The 20,570-nt window shown below is 37.7% G+C and overlaps 1 protein-coding gene across 16 annotated transcripts in view; it reads right to left on the minus strand.

Annotated features, from left to right (window-relative positions):
• Window positions 1-20,570, minus strand: part of TREML2 (triggering receptor expressed on myeloid cells like 2) — a 77,711-nt gene that overhangs the window by 40,169 nt on the left and 16,972 nt on the right. For 8 of the 16 annotated variants that reach the window (XM_074236899.1, XM_074236903.1, XM_074236902.1 and 5 more), the window contains 2 exons: window positions 3,762-4,082; window positions 2,443-2,860 (listed from right to left, as the gene is read on the minus strand). In XM_074236899.1, coding sequence (XP_074093000.1) covers window positions 2,443-2,860; window positions 3,762-4,082 — 739 coding nt within the window. Of the gene's footprint in view, window positions 1-2,442; window positions 2,861-3,761; window positions 4,083-8,526; window positions 8,690-10,824; window positions 10,951-20,570 lie in introns of those variants that run through there. The other 8 variants (XR_012478525.1, XR_012478524.1, XR_012478526.1 and 5 more) reach the window with 3 other exon arrangements.

Consider the following 20,570-nt stretch of genomic DNA (forward strand, 5'->3'; position numbering starts at 1 on the left):
GACTGGAAATGGCCCCCCATGCAAAACAATCAGGGTTAATTGACTTGCCTAAAGTCACACAGCTAGTAAGTGGCAAGTGTTTGATGTTGAATTCTGTTCTACTGACTCCAAGACCAGTTTTCTATCCACTGAGTTCTTAGCTCCTTAAGGAGAGGAAATAAGATTAACACAGATGTTCTCTTTACTACAACTGCCATCCTGGATTTGGGGGAATTGGTGGATCCAGAGGGATGAGAGTAGAGAGGGCAAGGGAGGGCTGCTTAATCCTGCTTAATCCTGCTCCAAAGAAAAGAATGCAGACAACCAAAGGCTTTCTAGCTGGAGAGGCCCACAAAACTCCCAGATAGCATACATATTTTTCACTGGATTAGGAATAAAGAAACAATAGGCCCCAAGAACTCAAATGTAAAAGCAAAGTAACCACATATAGGAGGGAGAAATCACTTTCCACACAGAAAATTGCTAATGAATATTTAGTGTGGCTGTGATTCTGTTCTTTAGCAAAATGAACCCCCCCAATCCCTTTAATCCCTCGCCATCATAAACTCTACACATATACATATGCATACACACACACACATACACACATACATAGATACAAATATACACTCCTCAATTTTATCCTTCGATCAGAACATGGCCCCAAAAATATCTCCGTCAGTAATTGAAGGATACATTATTTTCCCCATGAAAGATGGAGAATACCTATCATTTCTTTCATTACCCATTTCCTGCTTCATATCTATAATCCACTATTCTTCACCCCTTGACTCGCCAACCACTTCTCTCTCTCATCTACAATCTGCCATTTCCCCAAAACACCTATGAGTATCCAAATGCCTCTCCTATCTTCCATTTCCAATTTTTTTATTCCTGATCTCTCCTGCCCAAACTGATTGACTCAACAGTAACTCCAAGATGATAGAAACTTCAGAAACTTTCTAGTCTGGCACATATCTAAGAAAAGAAATCTCTCCATGATATCTCTAGCAAATGTTTGATGATTAGTCTTTTCTTGAAAATCTCCAGTGTGGGAGAATCCATCAACTCCCAAGTAAATTCATTCCAATTTTGTCAATTCTAATTGGTTTGTTAAAAGTTTAAGTAGCAACTTTTTTTTGGCTAAAATAAAGTTTATTCTCTCAATGAAGACTGACTCCTCTTCTGAAACTTATTGTCTTGTTTGGTTACTAAATTTTATTAGATTTTCCCAGTGACTTATTGTTAATTAAACCATGTTGACTTATTGTGATTGTGAATTGATTCACTAACAATTCCCTGAATTTTTCTGGGAATTGCAGTTAAGCTCACTGGCTTGTAGATTTTGTTCTCCATGCTCTTCCCATTTTTTTTAAATCAAGATAGCAATTGTTCATTTTATAACTCTAAAAGATCACTGGCCATGGATCAACAATCACTTCTACCAGTTATTTAAGAATGATAAAATGAAATTTGTGTGAATTTGAGAACTTGAATTTGTTCAGAGAAGCTAGAACCTCTTTTACTATCTCCTTATTTATCTTTCTTATTAATCATTTTTGTTCAGTCCTTTTCAATCAAAAAATGTTCTGTCTTACAAGGGAAAACAGGAACAAAATTGAGTTTGTGTAGTTCTTCCTCTCCCCTGGCCTTAATCACCATTATTCTCTCCTGTAGCACTATTCCTTCTTAGATTTTGCATTTCCTCAATTTGAGTTAAAAAAGAAAATCCTTTGACTTAGCTTTCCTCATCTGCCTCAATCACTCTGAATTTCACCATTCCTGATATTTTTCCTCAAAGGGTCATATAACAATTTTGTATTCATTCTCTGTTCCCCTGATTTTCTCATATCATATATCTTATCTCTCATCCAATTTTCCCCATCTATATCTCCTACTTTCATTCTCTACTCTAATTCCTATTCCCTACCTCCTATGCATGTCCTTATATTCAAAACATCTTGATTTATCATTCTTCATACTTTATATAATACCCCCTTCACCATTCCTTATTTTGATTATATAAACCTTGTTACTTATCTCCTATTCCCAAACTCACTTCCTACTGTCAATCCATTACCATTCCACATAACTACAGCCTGTTGCCCATTCTCCTCTCTGTTCCCTAATTTTCACCCACTTTATCTAACAAAAAGTCAAATCAGAAAATAGATATTGGGTGATAGGTCTGATGTGAACCTTACATCAGGGAACCATGGCTCAACAATAGTTTCTACCAGTCTTTTAAGGAGCATAGAATGAAACTTGTATGGGTTTGGGAGCTTGACTTAGCTAAGGGAAGCTAGATTCTCTCTTACTATCTCCTTACTTGACTTCAGTTTCGATTTCTTATTAATCATTTTTGTTCAGTCATTTTTTATCCAAAAATGTTTCTTCTTACAAGGGAAAACAGAAACAAAATTGATCTTTTGCCATTGTCTTATCCTAAAAATGATAAGGTACCTGTTAGGAGTTAATATATTGGGGTGTGATTGGGTAGTAGTGGATCTGGTATTGACTGTGACCAACATTACTGGGGCAACATGGGTAGATCTTGCCTTGCGAGGAGATCCATTAGTTGCTGAGGGTCTTGTGGGCATCTTTAACATGGCAGTGGTTATGGGTCTAGTTACTGATGTGTATTTCATCATTATTCTAGATATAGTGGTCATTGATCCAACCACTGTAGGAAAAGTAACTGTGTTGTCTGGCATTCTGTCCATTAAAGTAGGTATAGAAGTAGTGATAGGAACAAATATGGTCAGGTCCTTGTCCTTGTTGAGGAATGCACCAGTGGGGACAGCAATCTTGAAGATGCGATCTGGTTCCTGGATGGAAGCTTCCTTTGTAATAAGTGGGATGTTTTTCTCAGTTGAAGGTGCTGAGGAAGTAAATAGAAGGAGTTAATAGAGAAGTGTTGATTGAGATGAGGAACAGAAGAAACCCATCTCTAGAAGTTTCCAGTAGGGTTGTCCAGTGTTATTTTCATCCACTTCAAGGACACAAATTTGAAATGTTTTGGGATGAGGAAGAGAAATAGCAATAGAGCTGGGGCAAAATTGCAACTCCTTTCTCCCTCACAATCCACATTCATTGCATCTACTATCTTTGTGATCCTGGGCAAGGCATACCTGGGACAAATTGAGTTTGGTAGCATAGGGTGGGGATTGGCTAACCCTACTTTGAATAAAACAGGAATATGGGATAATGTGGTAGTACAGCAGTCCTAATTCCTATACTGCCAATGGTTGATCTTTTACCTAGAGAGTAATTTTCTCCATTTCCATAAAGTAGGGGAAGATGATTTGAACTGGAAGGGAATTTGAGGTCAGTTTACATATGAGGAAACTAAGGTTCAGAAGAGATATATCGTGGAAATGAGATCCTGGGGGATCTCCTATGCTTTTGATGGGACTCAACAGAAAGATGAAATGAGACTTGGGCTGGGGGAGGGGTGCCCCTTGTCATCACCCAGAGACAAAGCTATTTTTCTGACACTACAATTCTGTTTCTGGCTCTTTTTGTAGAGGACATTCTCATTCCTCTTTTTTTCTCCTTTCACCTCACACTCTTTAGTTTTGTCCAATTCAGAAATGGGGTGGAAAATTTTGCTCCCTTCAATATTATGAGTTACAAGAAGGAAACATTGGGAAAAGGAATGCAGTTGCTTTTCTTCCTCTGTGATTTTATTTCATTTATAACAGCCTTAATAAAGGGAGGGGCTGATGAGAATTGGGGGAATAAAGGTGACCTCCTTCCCCCCTCTTGAGTCAGTTACTCACCTTGTGAGACCATCAGATGAATACCCTTCACAGGATATAGGGAGCGTGAACTGTTCCTCATACACCAGTATTTCCCAGAGTCCTGGTGCCGAAGTCTTTCCATGGTGACAATAAGGATCCCAGACTGGGAGTCATCATGGAGCTTGTAAGGGGGGCTAAATCCAGAGCCCCGACTGAACCCTGAGTCACACTTCTTCCTCCTCACTTTGCACCAGACCTTTCCCTCCCATCGATCAGAACGGACAGTGTAGGAGCATTGAACAGACAGTGTCTCCCCCTCTCGATGATGGATTTTTGTATACACATTCTCTGCCTGGGAGTCTGGGGGACACACACCCCAGTGTAGAGGGACAAGAAGAAGGAGAAAGAGAAAGAAGAAGGAATAATAAAACTAAATGATCAAGGAAGAGATTAGGAGTTCCTAAAAGCTGGAAGCTGGAAGGGACATTGGAGACCATCTTATCCAATCTTCTCATCTTCTAGATGAGGAACCTGAGCTCAAATCAAATAACTTTCTCAAGATCACACAAGTAGCAAGCAGCAGAGCTGGACTTTGGTCCTTAGAGTCCAAATCAATTGCTTTTTCCAAAGCAGAAAGGGAGAGGACTGAGTTTGAATCATACCTCTGACCCTGAATGTGCTTCCTTGGCTAAGTCATTTCAGTTCTCTGATCCTGAGTATCCTGATCTATAAAATGAAGAATCATAATAATAACTTCAATGCTTATATACACAGTTATTGTGAAGACTTACAGAGATGATATCTGCAAAACACTTTACAAACCTTAAAGAACTTTATAAAGGTTAGCTATCTGTGATAAACAAGTAGACTTAAATAAGAATGTATTCTGCTTTAGGAAAATTCATTATGTGAAAATTGCAGGCAAAAAAACGTAATAAAAGAGTGACTATTGACTTCACAAATTCATTCATCATAAGATTTCTTTAATTGGTAAACCCCATCTGAGTGTATTTAAAATGAGGTTTGTTCAACAAATCTATCAATAAGCACTTATTAAGTGCCTATTGTTTGCCAGACACTTATTTGATTTCCACCCTACTTTTAAAAAAATATATCAGTTGCACACAAGGGGTAAAACTATTTGGAATATAATATAAGCACTAAGATTAGGAACAAAAGAGAACTCAGAAGTGGTAAAGGGCTAATCAGAGAAATTTTCTTGGAAGAAATTAGTTATTAATGAATTTTGGAGGCCAGAGAAATGGATAATAGGATTTGATACTGTAAGAAAACTTTGATCTTCCTTCTATATCTGATCAATCATCAATTTCCTGTTCTAGATCATCATCCACCATCTTCTAGAAAAGTCATTTAACTTCCTTGTGTCTCATTTTCCTTATCTAAAAATGATGGTATTAGATTGGATGGCTTCTAAAAGACTTAACCAACAAGACCAAGTAGATTTTTTTCAGAGCCTTATGACCTATTAAGCCTCTGCAAACTAGAAATTTTGCACCAAAATTAAGGCAACTCATTATCTGCAGGGTCTAGGTCACCAAGAATCCAAAGGAAGCTTCAAAAATATATAAATTAATGCCTACACTGATATCCCCCATTACATTCTATGCTACCAGCAACCTGGGGAAGTGAACCATGAATTGTTCAGTGTTAGAGGAGGTTGAGTGAGACATTTTTGAGATCTAAACCCTATGGAAACAACCATCTGAGAGGAGAAAGTGTGAAAGTGAGCAATAGGGAAAATAAGGGGAAGGGGGGTAGAGAGGGATTGGCTCAAATTATCAAAGATCTTAGGAGGAAGAAAACTCAAAGATTTTGAGAATAAGCAGATAAATCAACAAGGAAAATTATTAACAACAGGAGGAAATATGGGTTCCAAATCTATAAGTATATTTAGGCTTCTAGAGAAAAATATTGTAAAACAAAGGGAAATGAATCAATACTTGATGAGATTCCAACAGTGTGAAATTTGAGAACAAAACCACAATGCACTATTCCTAAGTGTATTGAAAGAGAAATGAGAATTATGAGGGCAGAATTTATGACCTGAGCAGCAGAAATAGTAGAATAGAAAAATTTGAAAGACAACTATTAGAAATAAAAATATAGACCCATAAAGAATAATCTAGCAGAAAAGCAAGAGGAATAATATTACATGAAGACATGTTGTCCATTCAATACTGATTTTGAAGACAGGATGCAATTATAAGGCTCCTAGAAGAACATGACAAGCCAAAAACCTAAACATCATAATGCAAAAAATAATATAGTAGGCCCAAAACCTTTGAACACAGAAAAAAAGGAAAGAGCCTCTGGATGAATTCTAAATTTCTTTCTAGGTCTAAATCTATAATACTTTGATCTAAGATTGGTCCCAAAGACTGTCTAGGTCACTGTACTCTTCTATCTCTATACCCTATTTCTTAGTGATCTCAATCATTCCTATATGTTCAGCCATCATGTCTATGAAGATGACCCCCAAATCTACATACCCAATTTTACTCTCTCTTCAGAAGGTCAGTATCACTTCCTAACTGTCCTGCTTGATGTTTCTGCTTAAATGTTATCCCAAATTCATAAAATGGAACTGGCACACTCATCATCCTCTGAACTTGCTTATTTTTGTTGAGAGATCATCCTTAAGTCACCTAGTTTCTCAAACTTGGAGGCATTTTTTATTCTCTCCTCTCCTTCACATTCCATATTCAAATCAATTGATTGTTAATTTTATCTTCCCACCTTCTCTCACAACCTTCTTCTTTCTCCTCAGTCATTATCCTTACCCAGATTGTTCATCACTCCTGATCAGATAGCAATAGCTTCCTCATTAGACTCAATTGTTTCAATATTTCCTTCCTCCAATTCATCCTTCAAACAGCTATCAAAATCATCTTCTTAAAACAGAAATCTGACACATCATTAGTGTTATCTTATTGCCTCTAGAATAAAATACAATCTGTAATTTAAAGCCCTCCACTATCTGTTTCCATTGTGGATTTACAGATATATTTCCTATTAATTCTTTTTTCATGTACTCATATTCTAACCAAATAGATTTTCTAGTTATTCCTCAGATTTATAATCTCCTTTCTATTCACATTAAAAGAATACCTGGAATTGTACACTGGAATGCCTTCTCACTTCAACTTTCTTAGTACCGTGTCTAGCACATAATAGTTATTTAATAAAGGTTTATTGACTGACTTCATCTCCACTTCTTGAAATCTTTGTCGTTATTTGATCACTTATGTCATTTCCAAATCTCATGACCCCATCTGAAGTGGTTTTCCATCTCCGACTCAAGTTCATTTTACATATGAAGAAACTGAGTAACTTGCCCGGGATCACACAGTAAGGATCTGAGGCTGTATTTGAACTCAATAAGATGAGGCTATCCACTGTGCTACCTAGTTGTCCCCTTGGAATCATTAGCTTCCTTCAGTGCTCAGTAAAGATTCTTTCTCTGATGTGAATGTGTTCATTGTTTTTCATCCTTTCTCTTTCAGTACTCTTCTTTCCCCTCAAATTACCTTGTATTTGTTTATCTTACCTATTCTCCTAATAGAACATAAATTCTTTGATTACAGGATTTGTTTGATTTTTATAATTATATCCCTACTGTCAATGACACAATAGGTGCTTAAAGAATGTCTGCTGAAATTTGTTGACATCTAGTCCAGTCCCTCATCCACCTATTTTGTGAAAAAGGAAAACAGATCCAAAATAGGCAATGTGATTTTTTTCACCTTTCTCTTTCCATTACATATTTTCCTGGAGTGGAAGATGAAGTTGGATTACCTGGGCTCCTGCTCCTCATTAGAGGCAAATTTGCAGGGCTTTCTGGCAATTCTAAGTCCATGACAGGGATGTTGAAGAAAAACAAGAGGAGGCAGTCCACTCCAAGTCACTGGAAAATCCAATATCCACTATAGAAATACTTTTCAATTTTGGACAAGCTTATTTCCTACTCTGAACAATATGGTCCCAACCTTAATGACATAATATATTAGAGACTTCTGGAAGCTCCATCTAGAAATTATAACCTCCATGACTGGAGATCTCTTAGTATAGGAGAGAAAATCTCTATCTGTCTTGAGATTGTATTATGGATAGGATGACTTTGGTGGGGCTCTGCTAACCTATTGTTATATAGTTTGGAAACCAACTTGACCTTTGCCTCCCAACCCATCCTTTGCAGCTAGAGAAAAGGCTTCCCAACCCCTAGTTTAGAAAGATTAATGGAAACCCAGTTGTTATTACAATAGGATTGTAGAGAGTTTCCATAAGGACCAATACTAGATAGTCATCTCTAGGATTGACCTCAGTTCACCTACTGATGAAATCAAGGTTATGATGTCAGAGCCAATCAGAGACACTGACCTCTAACTGAAGAGTCAGTTCTTTTAGGAGGAAAATTAGTATCCAAGTTAGAAACCTAGAAAATGGAAAATACCCAAACAGAGAATGATCTGGATTCATAAGTATCTCTGATTTGCCTGGCAGTTATTATGATATGCTCAATAGTAACTGGCCACAGAAGTTAAGATCACTCACAAATAGTCACTGCTCTCTCTCTCTCTCTAATAATATTCAAGTTTTTTAGCTAATAAGAGAAAGAGAGAGATAGAAAAGGTCTCTCTGAAACAGAAATGGGTCAAGTGAAAATTCAGTAAAGCCCTCTTACCATCATTCATAACATCCCTCTCCCACCTCCAAGACAATCTACCTCCCATCCCTCAGAAACAAGCTGTCATCCCAGTCCCCACCTGTCTTCCTAGATTCTCACCTGAGACACAGAACAGCAGCAAGAGAAGTAGCAGCAACCAGAGACAGGTTCCTGGCTCCATGGAACTTTAGAAGGTCACAGCCTACTCTGAACACTCCCCCAGGGACTCGTGCACCTTGGGGTCCTGAGGTCAACGTCCAAAGCCAGCTCTGGGCCTTGCCACCTGGATGGTGAAGTTGTGAAAGTGAAATTGCCCATTTAGGGAAGTGAGGAAACTGTTGGGAAGCCAAGCCTGCAGCAAGCCCAGGGCTCCAACCGCAGGGGCCCCAGAGAGAACCTATCACTGGGAGAGGCAGCCTGCTGCTGCTTCCGTTCCTCACTCAGAAACTCTGCAGGTGTGGCCAACTCCACCCTGTCATAGACTTCCCTGCCTCAGGGCTTTGATGCACCTTAAATGGGAAGATGGTCAACAGTCTAGACAGAATAATTGCCATTCATATGGCCTTAAATCTCTCCAAGCATCTGATATAAACTGTATCCTTTGGTCCTCAAAAGAACCTTGCGAGGTGAGCACTCCAAGTACTGTCATCATCCTTTTACAGATTAAAAAAAACTGAGGTGAAGTTCAGGAACTTTGTCCAAGATCACTGTTTACCACTGCCCAAGGCAATTTGACATTGAGTCTCATGACTTTTCTATTCCTCTGCCCTGTCTCCAAAGATAATGTAGGAATCTTGGGCTCATAAAAGGAGAGGCTCATTTGGGTAGGTGAGAGTAAAGTCTGCAGAATAAATGTAGTACAGGGGAAAGAGGCAGGATCTGGGGACAAAGGAACTAGGTTTTAAAAATGGTCTATGTGACCTTGGACAAAACACAGGACCCCCCTCTCTCTTAGGGTTTTCTAAATTTCTTTTCATCCTTAAGTTTATGATTAAGTTTTGTTATTTGTTGTTTAGTTGTTTCCACTGTGTCAGATCCTTTGTGATCCTACTTTAGTTTTCTTGGCAAAAATATTGGAGTGATTTACCTTTCCTTCTCCAGTCCATTTTACAGAAGAGGAAACTGAGGCACATAGGATTAAGTGACTTGCCCTGGATCATAAAGCTAGTAAGTGTCTAAGCCCAGAAACTAGACTCTTTAAGAGTTTCCTGGGTCAGCATGGCTCAGTGCCTAGAGTATTCCCCGGAAAGAAGTGCTCCCTAGGGGAAATAATTCTTCATTCTCACAAACCCATTCAGAATCAAAGAATAGTAGAACTCAATGGGATACCCTGCTCTAATCTAGTTCATCTAGTCCAATCCTTGACTTTAAAAAACCAGGAAAGAGACCCGGCGGGGCGGGGAGGTGCTTACTAGAGGTTATACACTGAGATACAGACCTGGAGGTGAGGTTTCCTAGGGCCTATTGGATTGTGTGTTGCATAAACTGCTTGCCTTGGGGGCAGGAAGATTCAAATCCAACTTCTGGGAAGTAATAGTTACCCAGGCAGGTGTTTGCTGGAATTGGATCTTACTAGCTTAAGCTAATTGCTAAATTTCCACTGGAAACATTTGTACTGTTATAAATCAGGTACTGATTCCTTTTAATGATTGTCTAGACTTTTAAAAGTTTTAGAGAAATGTTAATTGTGCAAATTAAACTCAAAAGTGTAATGTGTGTATTCTTTCCTCTGGAATGCCTATTATTAAGCATTTACAGGTATACTCCTGAACCCAGGGCAAGTCATTTAACCACTATCCCAGTTTCTTCATCTGTAAAATGGGTATAATAGAACCTACTTTCCACTGTTGTGACAACAAAATGCAATATTTGGATAGTGCTTTGCAAGATCTAATGCATTATATAAAAGATGTTATTCTCCAGGGTTCTTTTCATGATATCTGATTCATTCACACACATTCTCCCTTTTAACAACCTTATTTGTACACAGATCTTTCCTCTTATATTAGATTATAAGTTCCTCAAGAATGGGATCTGTGTACATTATTCTCCTAATTCACGATTGGCATTTAATAAATGTTTCTTGGTTTCAGTAGAATGGAACATAATTATTCTATATATCCATTTATAAACCCCATTTCCACTCAATCGTGCTTGCCAGTTATGCATTTACATATCTGCACAATGCATTTACAGATCTGCACAATCAGAATTCTGATCACTCACCCACATGCATTCATTCATTCATTCATTCATTCATTCACTCTCACACATATACATTCCCTCCCACAGAACAATATTTTGTCCTCAAATTGGAAAGGAACTCTGGGTTCTCCTCAAAATTACCCAATGCTGCTGATTTCTCTCCCTTCTCCCACCCATCATTCTTTGTCTTTATAGGGGTCCCCATTCACATACCATTTTTCTCGTGTCTCCCATACCACCTTACAAGACCCTGCATCTTGCTGCCTGCTTCCTCTCACTCATCTCTTCTGCAGAAACCACTCCTCAGACTCACACCCCCCACCCCCACCCCTGTCTTCCTCTCAGTCCCATACACAAATAAATACTTACTCTCTTTTCAACCACCCTCACTCTTATCTCCATCACACAGCTGCCAGCAACTGAAATGACCCAGCACTTGGTAGGAGGCTCCACCCTTCTTGCTACATCCTTCTGGGTCAACTGCTAACATCTTTTAGCTTTGCACTGTTCTGTTTGGGAAGGGTGGTGAACCATGAGAGGCCCAGGAGAAACAAAGGGAACTATCAGGATATCTAAAAGCATAACCCAGAGTAGAGTGCCTATTCTTTCTCCTCATTCTTCTCAGATGAGGCCTGTACGAGTACTCCTGAAGCTCTAGAGCCCACGATTTTAACAGAAATCAAAGGAAAAGAAAAATGTCTTTTGAGTACAAAAAATATTCATATCAACTCTTTCAGTAGTAGCAAATAACAGAAAACTAAGAGAGAGGGTGCTTCTCACTTGAGAAATGGCTGAATAAATTGTTATGTGAATGTGTTGGAATGTTGTTATGCTATAAGAAGTGAATGGTTTCGGAAAAAGCCTGGGAAGAATTGTGGGAAGTTTAGTAAAGTGATGTGAACCTAACCAGTAGAACCATTTACACAATAACATTATATATAGAAACAATTTTGAAAGACTTAAGAACTCTGATCAAAACAATAATCAATTATGATTCCAGAGAACCTGACACACAACCCCTGACAAAGGGTGAATATTGACAAAGAGGTGAAAGACGAGATGTACAGAGAAAAAGAGAGATCTTTTTTGGACATGGTCAATAAAGGAATTTATTTGGGGGTTTTTTTTGCTAAATATAAAAACTTCCTGGGGACAGTTTTTGCTTTTTTTTTTTTGCATCCCCATTATTTAGCATAGTATCTAGTGTAGAATAGATCTTTAATAAATGTCTATTAATTAATTGATTGATTATGTATATTTCTTATGAGAACTTTATCTTTGTTTCTAGGAGGGGGAAGGTGGAAGAGAAAAATTAAGTGACTTATAATTTTAAAAAGTAATTTTAAAAAAACTGAGTTCAGAGTCCAAGTGTCTCAATTCTGGAAAATCTAGGATTTTTCTAACCCCAGTCTCCCTAGTTTCCTATGGGACACCTCCATACATAGTCTTGCTGTTATTCCTGCTCCCATTCATTGGTTCATCTTCCAGTTATGCCCACTTAGTCACCCTTCTTCTGAGACTGCTGAACTTCACTACCCCTATCCTAAATATCTACATTCAGCAAACTCCTCTCTTTCTATAAGACAGAACCTCTCTCAGAGATGGAAAATGAAAAAATTAGTCCTTTCCTCCTGGAATCTTTCCATGGTGGGGATGCATCACCTAAGGATGGAACTCTTATCCCTCATAGGATTGTTGAGTCAGTTCCAATAGAACTACACAAATTTTGACAAGATGGAAAATAAATTTGGGAAATAAATTTGAGAATATGAGTGCAATAGAACCAGCAATGCATGAAAAACATCAATATACCTGAGTTTTAATGATAACTTTAATACTGTCTAGTTGTATGACCTGGAACATGCTGCTTCACTCTTGAGACTTGCAGTTTCCTCAGGTACAAAATGAATATATTAAATTCCATGATTTCTAAGGTCTTTCCATCTCTACATCCAATCATATAGAATCTGGAAGAACCTTAAAAGATTACTTACATCATCCAAAGAGGTGAAAATATCTTTTACAACTGGACTACTTTAAGATTTACAAGACAATGTCTCCATTTTATAGAGAGGGAAACGGGTCTTATTAAAGATAAAAGATTCATCCCTGAGCAATAATAAAATTTCCTAAAGAATCCCTTACCCTCGATCCTCTACTCAGTTACCAAAATGACCTTCCTAAATGCAGGTCTATCTATGTAAATCTCTAACCCCACTTCTTGATAAACTTCATTAGCTCCCTTTTATCTAACAATTATAAAACCTTCTATTTGGTTTTTAAGTCCTTCATAACCTAGTCCCTTCCTTCTTTTTCAGTCTCCTTACATTTTACTCCTTTCCATACACTCTATGATCCAGTAACATTGTCAGTCAATCAATAAGTATTGATTAAGTATCTATTAGACACTTTGTTAAATATAAAAGAGGCAAAATAATGTCCCTACTCTTAAGGAGAAAACAATCTATTTGGGAAGACAACAAACAAATATGCAAACTAACTACATGCAAGGTAAATAGAAAATAATTAACAAAGAGAAAGTGTTAGAATTAAAAGGGATTGGGAAAGATTTCATTTAGAATGTGGTGTTTTAGTAAGGATCCAAGGAAGCCAGGAGGCAGGGATGAGGAAAGAGAGCATCACAAGCATAGAGGACAATCCCATGAAAATGCCCAGAACCAAAAGATAATAGTGCTTTGTTCATGAAACAGCAAGGAGGCCCTCATCACTGGATCAATGAATACCTATTGGGGAGTAAGATATAAAAAGCCTGTAAAAGTAGGTGCGGGGGAAACTGGGTCATAAAAGACTTGGAATGAGAAACAGAAGACATCTAGAATAATAGTGGGAATGGAAGGATCAAGTGAGATTTTTTTTTAAAGATGGGCATGTTTGTAGGCCATGGGGAAGGAACCAGTAGACAGGACAGAATTGAAAGTAAATGAAAGGAGCAGCTAGGTGGATAAAGCACTGGCCCTGGAGTCAGGAGTACCTGGGTTCAAATCCAGTCTCAGACACTTAATAATTACCTAGCTGTGTGGCCTTGGGCAAGCCACTTAACCCTGTTTGCCTTGCAAAAAACCTAAAAATAAAAATAAAAGAAAGTAAATGAAAGACTAGGAATGACAAGAAGGGGAAATCTTTTTGAGGAGTGAAGTAGAATGAGATTGCCTGATAATGAATAAAGTCATATCTTCCTGTCAGAAAAGGGTCAAGGAGGAGATAATGACAGAAGGCATCTTGAGTGATAGACAATGAGGAAGAGGGAGAAAAAAGGAACTCTTGGGAAGAGACCTTAATTTTTTTTTCTCTAAAATATAAGGCAAGATTTACAAATGAAAGGATCAAGGTAGAGGAAGCCAATGGATGTTTGAGGAGAGATGCTGTGAACTGATAAAGGAAGTATAGAAAGATTGCATACCATCAGTAAAGACCCAATTGAGGTTTTATAATACAAATTTGTAGTGGATCCAGTCAGAGTGGTTACATGATTTCCTCTTCTTTTCATTTGACAGCACATATGTGAGAGTAAAAGCAGAAGATAGTGGGAGTCATTCAAAGGTTGAAGCTTAGTCAGGCATGATAAGATAAGAGGGTCAGGAACTCAAGAATAGAGGATAGTGTAAAGTTGAAGTTCTTCTCAAGATGGGGAAAAGACTAATTAGTACAGGGGTGATAGCCTGGGAGAGAACTAAGGAATCAAGAGATTGTAGGTCACAGTGGAGTTGAAGATTAAGATTTGATAAGAGAAGACACAAGGAAAAGTGGAAAGCCAGTAGAATATGGTCAAATAAGGGAATTTTAACTTCTTCAATATGGAGATGATACATTTGTAGTGAAAAGATCCCCAGTTTGACAGTCTTTGTGTATGACTGAGTTAGGATGGAGGTATGGGAAACAAGTGAGTTCAAGATAGGAATGTTTAGTGTATTTGAGAGAAATTCAATATGCATGTTGAAGTCTCTGAATATGAAGGCAAGAGTTGGCAAGAAAGAAAAATTGTGATCAATAAGGTAGGAAGAAGGGTAACCTGTAGTTGTATAAACAACAGGTACCATGATTTTCTTTGCATGAAAGATATGGATTGACTTTGCTGGTCTTACATTCTATCCATTCTATCATCTGACTGGATACATTTTTAATTTACTGTATCTATGTCTGGAATATGCTTTCTACTAAGCTCTAACTCCTGGCTTCCTCCAAGGCTCAGAATAAAAAAGTGTTATGTAAAAAGATTTTCTTGAATCTCTTTAATGGTAGTTCTTTTCCTCTCAATTGACTCTGTGGTTTCTGGATGCCATAGGCATCTTCAAAATCAGCTACTATTCACTCTCAATGGGTTATTGAAGTTTCAGACTTCAGAAATCTTTCTGATCTGCTAGTTATTATGTAGCTTTGACAGGTTAATATAGTCATTGCAGAGCCCATGTTAACATTATGAACCCTTACATGTGCTATAACCAATGATAGTAAATATCTGTGTGACATTTGTTTAGAGTAAGGTTTAATAAGTACAACTTCACAAGTAAAAATAGTAAAGGGTTTTAAGTTAAGTCAAATTGCAGCATCTCAGTTAATCATAAGGTGATGCTAGTCTCTTCCCTGTCCACTTTAGGATATTCAAAAGATTTTTGTGTCTTGAAACCCAAAGTAGTTTAGGAGATGAAATGTTGATAAAATATTTAAATATGAATTTCTTTACTGATGACCTCTGAATTTGGCCTTAAAAAAGGTAATTAAATAACTGTTACCCTCCAGAGATGGGAGACAAATAAGGGACAAATGTTTCAAGAATGAACAAATATAATTAAGCTAACATACATGTTTATTAATATTTCTTTAAACTTGTTGCTTATGCAGGTATACATGGGAGACCTAGCTAGAAAACTAGACCCCCAAAATGGAGTTTTGGAAACAAGTTCTTATACCATTCTAATACCAGAAAGTAGAATTTGAAAAAGCTATTTCTGACTTTGGCCACCAAGGGAGAGACCCTCAACTCAGGATGATGTGGGATATTAGAAATACCTTCTAGGAGGTATGTCCATGAGGACATATTAGAAAGAATGACTCTTCCCAAGATCTTTGTGCCTTATCAGTTATGCAAAGACCTCCACAAAGCATGTGAAACTTCCCTCATCAGGATGATAACAGGGATTAAAGTCATCATTGCATTTACATGGTTTACCCAAATAAATGAGATAGTTCATCTTCTCAGGACTCTTCTCTAATAATTCATATATTCATTATGCAATCACATTGGGAATAATCTCTCAAGTCTTTAGTGTCATCATTCAGTTAGCATGGCAGGAATAGGAGTCCCATACTTGGTTTGGTTCACTTGGCAGTTACAAGAAATAGGGATTATAAACTTATCAAGAGAAGTTAGAGATGGCTTTAGCATACAGCACGTTGGCTCTCAGGTCCCTGAGAATTAGGGGAGCCTAAAACCCTCAATGAACACCTAGTGTTAGTCAAAGCAATACATTTTGTCAGAGAGTGAAATCCTCCAGAGTACAAGGGATTTTTGCTATGCCAAGCTGGGTCTTAGCTTTGGGAAACAGAATGTCTCCAAATATTTTGACATCTCCTTAAGGACAAGGACTGTTTTTCTCTCTTTGTAACCACAGAGCTTCACACACTGTCTGGCATATAGAAAGCACTTAATAAATAGAATTTGACTGACTGATCATGGACTGAATGCTTTTCTCACCCATTGGTCAGAAGTAATAGGAGGGGTCTCCCTGTTCCTCACCATTGATGTGACAGTACAAGATGATGGGGTCCTGAGGTGACTCTGGTATAATCCAGCTTCTTGCTTCTGGAATCCATAATTGAGACTTTCATCATGTTGTGAGGACTGTCCTCTAATAGTTACCAGTCTGGAACAAGCTGGGCTTGTCAATTATATTATTAGTTTGTCTTCAGTCTTCAGTTGGTTATTATCTCCTAATCTGTGACATGCCTTCAAGGTATTAGAATGTTTCACGATATGGTAGACTCATCCCACAGTTAGGTTTTGTCCCTCTACTAAGCTCATCATCTCTTTCTCTTCCATGGGGTCTCGTAATGCTGAAATCAAGAGTCATTCAGGAAAACCCCATCCTCCCTTCAGTTCCCACCCTTCAATTCTATGTGTTTCCCCTCTTCCATTTTTAATAGTTCTGAGCTCTTGGTTCAAAAAGATTATAAGCATATTTGTGGGGGGGTTTTGGTAGAGGGAAACTTTCAAAAGAGGAAATTACTCCTATCAATCAAAGCAAGTCAGTACCTTCTCTGTAATTTATACTGAGTGAGTCACTGAGAGATTAAGTGGCTTGAATTAGATCATACAGCCAGTGTATATCAAAGTGGATCCACATCTAGAAAGGTCAGCATTCTGTCAACCAAGCCATGCAGTGGACAATAACAGTAAGTTCCATTCATATGAGCCTTTAAGGTTTTCTAAGATAACAGAGCTCACACCCTAACCCTTGGAGGAACAGAAAAGAAAGGTGAACAGAGCACTTGACTCCACATTCTTCAACCAAGTCCCTACCCCATTCTGAGAAGAGTTGGGATAGGAAAGGGTCAAAGGAGAAGGTTAATGTGCCCCTGGTGAAAGAAAGGGGACAGTTTCTCACTTGCCAGTTGATTCTTTCTGATGACAACTTTAGGTTGTCCAGGTGTGGTGATGAACAAAGGGAACAAAGATCCATCAAGCTATCAAAATGGCTTAGGTCAGAAAAATGAGGCAGGTTAAAGCTTCCATGGCAATCAAGCCTAGGAGTGATTGCAACAATTCCAGTCTTGATAACTTAAAGAGACTCTGTCTATGAAAATAAAAATAAAATATAGGGAGAAGGACCTGATCTGTCATCTCTTTGGTATAGGGAACTTCCAGGTAGGAAAACTCTCTTTACCAATGCACAATATAAATATGAGCTATTATCATCTCTAAAATAAAACCTTGGAGCTGACCTATGTAATCATTGAGCTGTATAGAATTTGCCCCCTCTCCATGCTTCTCCATGATATTTAACAGTTTCTTTATCCTCATTATCATGACCTGAGAATGTCAGTTGTTTTGACTAACTAGGAAGCCCTTGTGATATCAAATAAAGTAGGGGGAGGTGTGGGAGGGAAAGCAGGAAGAGCAGGGGGTAGGGGAAAATTCCAGATGGGGCAGAGTAGATGCAATAATCAATAACAGGAAATGAATGGTCAACTCTGTAATAAGTTGCCTCCAGATTCCAAAATAACAAGCTCCAATTTCACCAACCCAGGACCAACACATGCCAAGAACGTTCCCATTTTCTGCCTTTGGCTCCTATACCTTTTACTACCTGAAACTTTCTCCCTTCTGCTATTCAAATTCTATCTCTATTCCTTCCAACACAAAGAAGTCCTCTCTCTCTCTATGGAATCTCAGTTCCTCAGAATTTTTCCCCTCTCAAATTGTGGCAGGTAAGTAATGATATAAAAGCGGATAAATTTTAAAAGACATTTTGGATACCTACAAAGAGGGTGGGTGCAGCAAGATTCAGTGGAAAAAAAACAATGGCAATTGTGGTTAGAAAAAAGATCTGCCTCTGTCATCTACTATATGGTTGAGTTTAAACAAAACATTTAACATTTATAGGTCCTACCTATTTAAAAAGAATTTAAACTTCTTAGTTATTCTCCATTCTGTAATTCTATGAATTCTGGATTCTACTTTGGCTTAGACAGCAGCTGGCCTCCCCAAGCACCATCTTTCCCAAGGAAATAACTGAAAGGGTGAAAAAAGGAAGAAGTTAAAAAATTCTTTTTCTAAAGCTCCCAACTGATGCCATTCTTCCCCAACTCTGCCCACTAGAGTCCCCCCATTATGCTTGTACCTGCAACACAGATACAACAACAGCAGCATCTGTGACCTCCATTGTCCTGCCATTCCACCTTATCTTTAGTTCTTGAATTTATCTGAGACTAGCTATGTCCAGAGTTCCTGTCCAATGACTTGATGCCATCAGTTTCCCTTAGTCGCAAAATGTCTTCAGGATGTTACCTCACAAGATGTGTGTGTGTGTGTGTGTGTGTGTGTGTGTGTGAGCTTCATATTAGAGGATGAGAGGTACTGAGGTAGGGAAATAACAGCAAAATGTCTCATGTCATTAGGGACCTACTAGTCAAGAAGGAAGAAAAGAGTTTCAAATTCTGCCTCTATGTCCTTTTTGAGTTTGGGCAAAACTCTGAACATTCATAGGTCTTTTCTATTTAAAAAGAAGATCATATTCAATGACTTCTCAGATTTTATTTTATTTCAAAAATTTCTAATAATATTTTATTTCCCCACAATTACATGTAAGAATTTTTAACATCCATTGCATTTTGTTAAAGTTTTGAGTTACAAATTCTATCCTCCTTCCCTAATCCCCTCTCCCTGATATGGTAAGCAATCTGATACAGGTTATACATGTGCAGTCATGTAAAACATTTCTTTGTCATTTTGGGCAAGAAGAGAGATGATACTATGCTTCAATCAGTATTTAAACAAAATATTCATACTTTCCCTGGAGATAGATAGCGTTTTTAATCTTGATTTCTTTGAGATTGTCCTGAATCAGTATTTGAGAGACTCCAAAAGAAAGTGAAGGAGAAAGAGGTATTAGACTAACTATCAAATTGAAAGTCTATAGTGCCATTGTACTGACCTCATTGCTATATGCCTGTGAAACCTGGACAATCTACCAGTGACATATCAGAAAACTGAACTGCTTACATTTTAAATTGCCTTAGGAAGATTATGGAGATCACCTTCCAGGAGAAGAAATCAGACACTGAGGCCCTTTCTAGAACTAAACTTCCTAGTATACCAACATCACTACACAGAATGCAACCACGATATGCTGGGCATGTTGTTAGAATGCCAGACCTATCTATATTTGCCAAAAATACAATGGAGAACTATGGAGAACTCACACAAGGCAAGGGCTCACAAGAAAGTCAGAAGAAGTAATATCGGGATCACGAAGATCTCTCTTAAGAACTTCAGAATTGATTGTACAGCATAGGAGATCCTGGCACAAGACAACCCAGCATAGTGTGCCCTTATCAGTGAGGGTGCTGCACTCTATGAGGAAGGCAGAATTGAAACAGCTCAAAGGAAATATGACATATGTAAATTTAGAGTAAATACCCCAGGCATTCACAAGGACTATTTGTGCCCAGTCTGTGGTAGGATGTTTTGAATTCATATTGGTCAGATCAACCACAGTTGGACACACTGTAATTTGTCTCAAAGATAATGATGTCATTTTGCTCTTCTTAGACAGTGAACCAACCAACCTTGATCACTGTATTTCTAAGAATAACTAAATTATTCATAGTTCTTCAATGTGCAATATTGCTATTATTGTATAGAGTTTTCTCCCATTTATGCTTACTTCATTTTGTATCAGCTGATGTAAGTCTTTCCAGGCTTTTTTGGAAGTCATTCAACTTGCCATTTCTTATAACACAATGATATTCCATTTCAATTCAGGTCTCTATTTTTTCTGGGTTTTTAAATGTATTTATTTATTCATTTTCCAATTATATGTAAATATAATTTTCAGCATTCATCTTTGTAAAGTTTTCTCCCTTGCCTTGATTTAAGATAGCAAGTAATCTGATATAGGTTATATGCATGCCCAACCATGTTATACATATTTCCACATTATTTATGATATAAAAGAAGAATCAGAACAAAATGGGAAATACACAAGAAAAAAGAAAGAAAAAAGAAAATTTAAAAAGTGAAAATATGTTTTGATCTACATGCAGCCTTCATATTCCTTTCTTTGGATATGGATGGCATTTTTCCATCACAAATCTTTTGGAATTATCTTTTATCACTATATTGCTGAGAAGAGCTAACTCTATCACAGTTGATCATCATACAATGTTACTATTACTATAGTAACTCCTGATCCTGCTCACTTCACTCAGCATCAGTTTAT

Source organism: Macrotis lagotis, chromosome 5, assembly GCF_037893015.1.
Source record: "Macrotis lagotis isolate mMagLag1 chromosome 5, bilby.v1.9.chrom.fasta, whole genome shotgun sequence".
NCBI lineage: Eukaryota > Metazoa > Chordata > Mammalia > Peramelemorphia > Peramelidae > Macrotis > Macrotis lagotis.